General features: G+C 44.9%; 1 protein-coding gene across 1 annotated transcript in view; it reads right to left on the bottom strand.

Annotated features, from left to right (window-relative positions):
* Positions 1 to 336: 336 nt before the first annotated feature.
* The window catches only part of CHRNA1 (cholinergic receptor, nicotinic, alpha 1 (muscle)), a 19,915-nt gene continuing 13,696 nt past the window's right edge, over positions 337 to 6,555 (bottom strand). The window contains exons 7-9 of the mRNA XM_010859806.1: positions 4,589 to 4,812; positions 2,984 to 3,223; positions 337 to 2,678 (exon numbers count right to left, since the gene is read on the bottom strand). Coding sequence (XP_010858108.1) covers positions 2,547 to 2,678; positions 2,984 to 3,223; positions 4,589 to 4,812 — 596 coding nt within the window. The 3' untranslated portion in view covers positions 337 to 2,546. The remainder of the gene's footprint in view (positions 2,679 to 2,983; positions 3,224 to 4,588; positions 4,813 to 6,555) is intronic.

The following is a 6,555-nucleotide window of genomic DNA, read 5'->3' as shown; positions in this document are numbered from 1 at the left end:
GGCCAGGGGGTAAGCAGGTGACATGTTGGAAGGTCTCACTGTAGGGAGACAAATGGGCTATTTGATATAAAGGAAATAGCACGAGAGCAGGAATTAAGAGAACTGATTGTCACTAACTAGCTCTGTGACCTGAGGGAAGTCACTGACCAGGGAGCCTCAGTTTCCTTGTCCTTAGAATGGACAACATGACTTTTAAGTTCCTTCTCTGGATCGTTAGTGAATCCTGGGGGACTGCGACAAATTAGGCAGGCAGATTTAGGTACTGAATCTCTCTTCCCCTCTTCATTATCGAATTGTTGTAAAATATACAGAACATGAAACTTACCAATTTTTAATTTTTTTTTATTATGGTCAAATGCACATACAATTTACCATCTTAACCATTTTTAAACATTCAGTTCAGTGGCATTAAGTACATTCTTGATATTGTACACCCACCACAACTATCCACTTTCAGAACTTTTTCATTGTCTCAAATTGAAGCTCTACCCACTAAGCAACAACTCACCCCTCTCCCCAAACCCTGGTAATTGCAATTCTGTTTTCTGTCTCTATGAATTTGACTACTCTAGGTATCTCCCATAAGCAGAATCATACAATATTTGTCCTTTCAAATCTGGCTTATTTACTTAGCATAATGTTTTCCAGATTGATCCATGTTATAGTATTTATAAAAACTTCATTCCTCCATACATTTGCTCTTATGCTGATGGACATGGGTGGTTTTTTACCTTTTGGCTATTATAAATAATGCTGCAGTGAATATTGGTATCCAAGTATCTGTTCAAGTCCCTGCTTCCAGTTCTTTTGGGTGTATACCTAGGAGAGGAGTTGGTGGATCATATGATAATTCTATGCCTAGATTTTTGAGGAAGTGCCAAACTGTTTTCCCTTTAGTTTACTCGTAAATGAGGCACTCAATCCTGCCATGGGTGTGTCATGGGGAATGCCAAGGAGACCTAGATTGAAATCCCCTGAGTTCAGAACTGTGGTGTTGGAGAAGACTCTTGAGAGTCCCTTGGACTGCAAGGAGATCCAACCAGTCCATTCTAAAGGAGATCAGTCCTGGGTTTTATTTGGAAGGAATGATGCTAAAGCTGAAGCTCCAGTACTTTGGCCACCTCATGTGAAGAGCTGACTCATTGGAAAAGACTCTGATGCTGGGAGGGATTGGGGGCAGGAGAAGAAGGGGATGACAGAGGATGAGATGGCTGGATGGCATCACTGACTTGATGGACGTGAGTGTGAGTGAACTCCGGGAGTTGGTGATGGACAGGGAGGCCGTGCTGCAGTTCATGGGGTCGCAAAGAGTCAGACACGACTGAGCGACTGAATTGAACTGGTCACCTGGTACTGCCATTCCCCACTCTCTCTGGTACCGATGTGGATCAGATGTGTTCTGGGGATGATGGTCATTACTGAGCCCAGGGCTGTACATTTTCTAGTACTGGGGTGCACTGCCTGTGGCCAGTAGGTTGCTATGAAGAAAGGAAATAAATTTTCTCTCCTACTCATGTGTCCAGAATTGTGGAAATGATGATATGTGCACACATTTGTGATTTCATTCATAGAACTAGAACCTCAAGCAGGGTTGGGATAAAGACTGGGGGAAAGGTGGGTGGTTTAATTGGGAAGGCAGGAAGAAGGCTAATACTAGGACTGAGCCTCTCAAAAACACTGACCAGAGTCACAGGATGGCCCAGATGCAGCTAGGGTTGAACCAAAGAGCAAGTGAGCGATGAACCAGCCCAGCTCAGAGCTACTGTGAATCCACATGGGTTCAAATGTCAGTTCAAATGTCTGGGTTCAAATGTCAGTTCTACTTGCTAGTTTGGATAATGAACTTAACCTCCCTCAAGTTCAGTTTTCTTATTTGTAAACTAGGGACATTTACAGAGTTATGAGGATTAAAAAAAAAAACATGTGATCTCATTCCCACAATGCCTGGCCCCACACTCCATTCAGATTAGTTACTCTTTTCCCTCAAACCCCAAACATCAAACTCAGGTGCTGTGTTCGATTGGGAAGACATTCCCTCACCTCCAAATTCCAGAAACCTCAAAACTTGGGGTTTTGAGGCAGTTCGTATTTTGGTGGCCATTCTAGAATTTCCCTGTTGTCTTTCTATTGCTTTCCTTCTCTCCAAGTCAAATGCTTTATCTTTGGGGGACTGGCAGACGGGGCTTTTTCAGTAGTACAAAACTGACTATTAAGCAAAGAACAGACTCTTTGCTTAAAATTAAAAAAATTTTTTTTAAAAACTAACAGAAAACCTCAGTTATCATGGGCAAAATTCTTCCAGATGCTGCTGGAAATGAAAGCCTTTTGTAGCAATCCAGGTTCACTTACTGCAAAGGACTCACTCTCCAGGCAGCCACAGCAGGAGTGAAGGGAGAAGCAATGTGAACACGCTTGGAGGCCATAACCTTATGTAAACATAAACTGTTGCCATGAATAATAAATACAGAAAATTAAATATTTGATAAATGAGCATGTATCCAACTAGACAGATCTCCCTGGTTCGGAGGTTCAGCCCAGCTTTCCACTCATCCTTGCTGATTTAATTCAATCAGCCGACCTGCAAACACAGCCAGGGTTCCGATGATGCAGACGAGCATGAAGACTGCCAGGAGAATGTGGTCCATCACCATCGCAACGTACTTCCATTCCTCAGCCGCCTGGGAGAGAGGAATGTGTCAGAATGTCCTGAAGGTGATGGCGGACTCCCAACGTTCGTGCTATCCATCATCCAGGGGCCCTTTGACTGTGGATCCTCCCTCCACTGGCACTGTGATCTTTATCTTCTAAAGAGGTTATTCACAATGTGATGACTTGCTAAGATGGCCTAGGGAGTCATCAGGCACATCTTACATCAGTAGCTGCCCCTTGAATGCCAACCTTCCCATCAAGCCAAACCCATCTCTGTGCTTAAGCACGTGACCATTTAAACCCCAAGGTGCGAATCTCAAGCCACAAAGCTTACGTTATTGGACTCCTGGTCTGACTTCATGGTCTCTGCGATGTATTTGATGCCCTCAATGGCACTTTTCACCTCGGGGTGTTTGATCAGGGGAGAGTGGAAACCCATTGGTGGAGGCCCTGGTTTTCCAGAAATGTCAGAAATATCGATGTCTTCTGTGAAAATCTTTTTGTCTTGTTTTTCTCTGGATGGCCTTTTCATCGTGGAGAAGAACATGATATTTGGGATAGTGTCGATAAAAACCTAATACAAAAGAAGTCCAGGTATGGGAATTATTGTCAGCAGAGCAAGCATCAAACTATGATTTTGAATAAGCAATGAGACCTTAGGCAAGCCATTCAGGTTCTCTAGGCCTCAGCTACTTTTGTCCCTAAAACAAAAGGACCATACTAGATTTTCTCAGATTCATCTGTGTCCTGTGGCCTGTTAAATGACTAAGGCTAATAGAGATGATCCTGTAATGCCAGCAGTTGGCCACTGGAGGGAGCGAGTGTGCAGCTATTGGACTCCTAAGAAACCACTGATGCTTAAGCTTCCAGACCCCCTATAAGCACCTGCTTTCTTCAAAGCCCCTATTCTCATGACCAAAAGATTAAAGGGCCCCTCCTGCCAAAAAAAAAAAAATTAAGGTTCCAACCCCACAAAACAGCTACACTGTTTTCTTCTGTTTCTTGTTCCTGAAGAAGTGCAGCATAGGTATTGCTGCATTCGTCCTCAGTCATGTCCGATTCTTTGTGACCCCATGGACTGCAGCACTCCAGGCTCCTCCGTCCATGGGATTTTCCAGGCAAGCATACTGGAGTGGGTTGCCATTTCCTCCTCCAGGGGATCTTCCTGGCTCAGGGATCAAACCCAAGTCGCCTGTGTCTCCTGTATCGGCAAGCAGGTTCTTTACCTCTGCTCTACTGGGAAGCCCTATAGATATTGCTAGGAGTTACTTAACAGCCTTTAGAGAAGCAGAGACTACTTCTCCTTCCAAAAGAATGCATTGCAAACAGTAGTTTCTCTGTCAGTTCCTGGCAAATCTTTTGCATTGTGCACAAAAGCCGGGACATTCGTGTCTGTGTGGGTGTGTATGAACTGATACACCTGAAATGTTAACACATTTTAAAATTCAGTAAAATAAATATATGAGACCAAGTTCTTCATTAAAACTTAACTTTCTGACACTCTCTCATCAAGCCCAGCCACCCCACCCCCCGCCCCGCCAGTCTCCAGCCCTTATTCCAGTCTCAGCAGGTGATTCCACCAGCAAAGAAATAGTCAGTCTGTTCACATACAAACAGGTCAAGATTTCATGGTATTTGAGTTAAAAGACAGTGATTTATTTGTCTTTTCTAAACAAAGAGATTCTTTAAGGTTGACATTGAAGTGGGCTTTGTTAATTCTGGTTTTCTTATCTCCCTGGGGAGGCGACATGAGTTATTTATCTTCAGCCAGAGTCCAGAAAAATTCCTCCCGCAAAGCCCCTACAGCCCAAGAAAGCCTTTCTGTTTCTAAGTGCCTAGCAGGGTTACCTAGGACGCCACTGGCCATGTGGAAGGAGAGACTTGCAGCTGCCCTCGAGGGAGCGGCTGCCTGTGCAGAGTGTCCCAGTGCCTTACTCACCTTCCGCACCCACTCGGGCATGACGTGGGTGCTGGGGGAGCGGTGGTGTGTGTTGATGACGATGACGGTGATGATGATGGATGCGATGACAAACACCATGGTGAACAGCATGTACTTCCCAATCAAGGGCACGGCGCTGGAGGTGGAAGGGATCAGCTCCACGATGACCAGAAGGAACACGGTCAGGGACAGCAAGACAGAGATGCTGAGGGTCATCTTCTCTCCTGGACGAAACGAGGAGGGGACAGACGCAGCAACCCACCTGTTACTGGCTAACCTGCTCTTCCCCCCACATCTATAGCGCTTCCTAGGTGGCTCAGCCAGTAAGGAATCTGCCTGCAGTGCAGGAGACCTATGTTCTATCCCTGGGTTGGGAAGACCCCTGGAGGAGGGCATGGCAACCCACTCCAGTCTTCTTGCCTGGAGAATCCCATGGACAGAGGAGCCTGGCGGGCTGCTGTCCGTGGGGTCACAAAGCATTGAACACAACTGAACAACTGACAGTAAATTTATAGGTTGAAGCCCCAAACCCCAGCACCTCAGGGACTGTATTTGGAAACAGGGCCTTTACAGAGGTAATTAAATTAAAATGAGGTCTTAGGCTGGGTCTTTGGTGACTGGCGTCCTTATCAGAAAAGATTAAGACACAGAGAGAAAAGGACATGTGAGGGCGCAGGGAGAAGACAGTCATCTGCCAGCCAAGAAGAGAGGGTTCAGAGGAGACCAATGCTGCTGACACCTTGATCTTGATTTCCAGCCTCCAGAACTATGAGAAAATAAATTTCTGTTGTTTAAGCCACCAGCCTGGGGTCCTTTGTGAAGGCAGTCCTAGCAAATGAACACACCAGTGAAACCCAAGGGTGAGAGGAATGTGACTGGCCTGTTCTCAAAGCCTCACACTGGGGAGTTTTTTTCTGCAGTATTTCTTTCCTATGAGACCCTGGCACTTAACTCTGCTGACAATGGCAAGTGGCAGGCGTTTCCATCAGATGCTGCCAAGCAGGAAATGCTACTTCATGTCATGCCCCAGAATTCTATTTATTGGTGGAATCCAGGGAAACCAGAGAGGTTCTGGGTGGCAAGTGAGAACCCAGATGGCAGTTTTTCTGTCTGCAGCAGAACATTGTAAATCTCACAAAACTGAACCTCAGCCTGGCCTATTTGTTACTCAGATGGATGTGTAGGACAAAAGTACATGTATCTTTCTCACTGTGGAAGCAAGCTGCAAGACCAAAGCTGAGAAAGGACAAAATCAATGATTTCATACCACTCACTTTCTCATATTCTCTAAGGGAATGACTTGTTTTGTGTGTATGTGTGTGTTTTGATTTTTTTTTTTTTTTTTCACATTAAGAGCCAAGGGATTCCCTTTCCCCTGAATCTTTTCCCCAAGGGATTCCCTTTCCCCTGAATCTTTTCCCCAGGCCCTACAGTTTCAGGGCAAACAATTCCTGGATGGTGTCTTGCCTGGACAAGTAAACAAGAAAGCCCGGGAGTGAATGACGCTGGAATAGTTTTGTGGGGATTGATCAGCTCCGAGGCAGTAAAGAGCCTTTGGAAGGGACTTTCCTTGGGCTGGTCTTGCTGTTTGTGTCCTGGGAAACCCTCATGTGGCCCTGATTTCCAGTGTGGAACTTTGCCCATTCTGGATGTTTTCAGATGTTAGTGATATACACAGGATCCGGAGTGGAGGCAAACAAGAAGTTGTCAATTTCTGGTGGATAGGAAAGTCTTCAAAAGTAAAAAAGGAAACAGAATTATAAGTGTAAAATATGGATCAAAGTACATCAAATTTCTCGATTAGTGATAATAGTAGCTAACATTGTCTCACTTTATCAAACTGTCTCTCTGTTCTAAATGATTTTCTAGCATAAATCATCTAATATTGACAGAAACTCTGTTTAGTTTCCATAGTTTCCCGCCTAGTGTTTTCTCTCTTCACTTTGAGAAACTTCATTTGATTAGAA

The sequence above is a fragment of the Bison bison genome, unplaced genomic scaffold (assembly GCF_000754665.1).
Source record: "Bison bison bison isolate TAMUID 2011002044 unplaced genomic scaffold, Bison_UMD1.0 scf7180017864460, whole genome shotgun sequence".
Classification (NCBI taxonomy): domain Eukaryota; kingdom Metazoa; phylum Chordata; class Mammalia; order Artiodactyla; family Bovidae; genus Bison; species Bison bison.
Note: the sequence above shows the minus strand (reverse complement) of the source record. Positions and strands in the feature narration are given on the sequence as shown.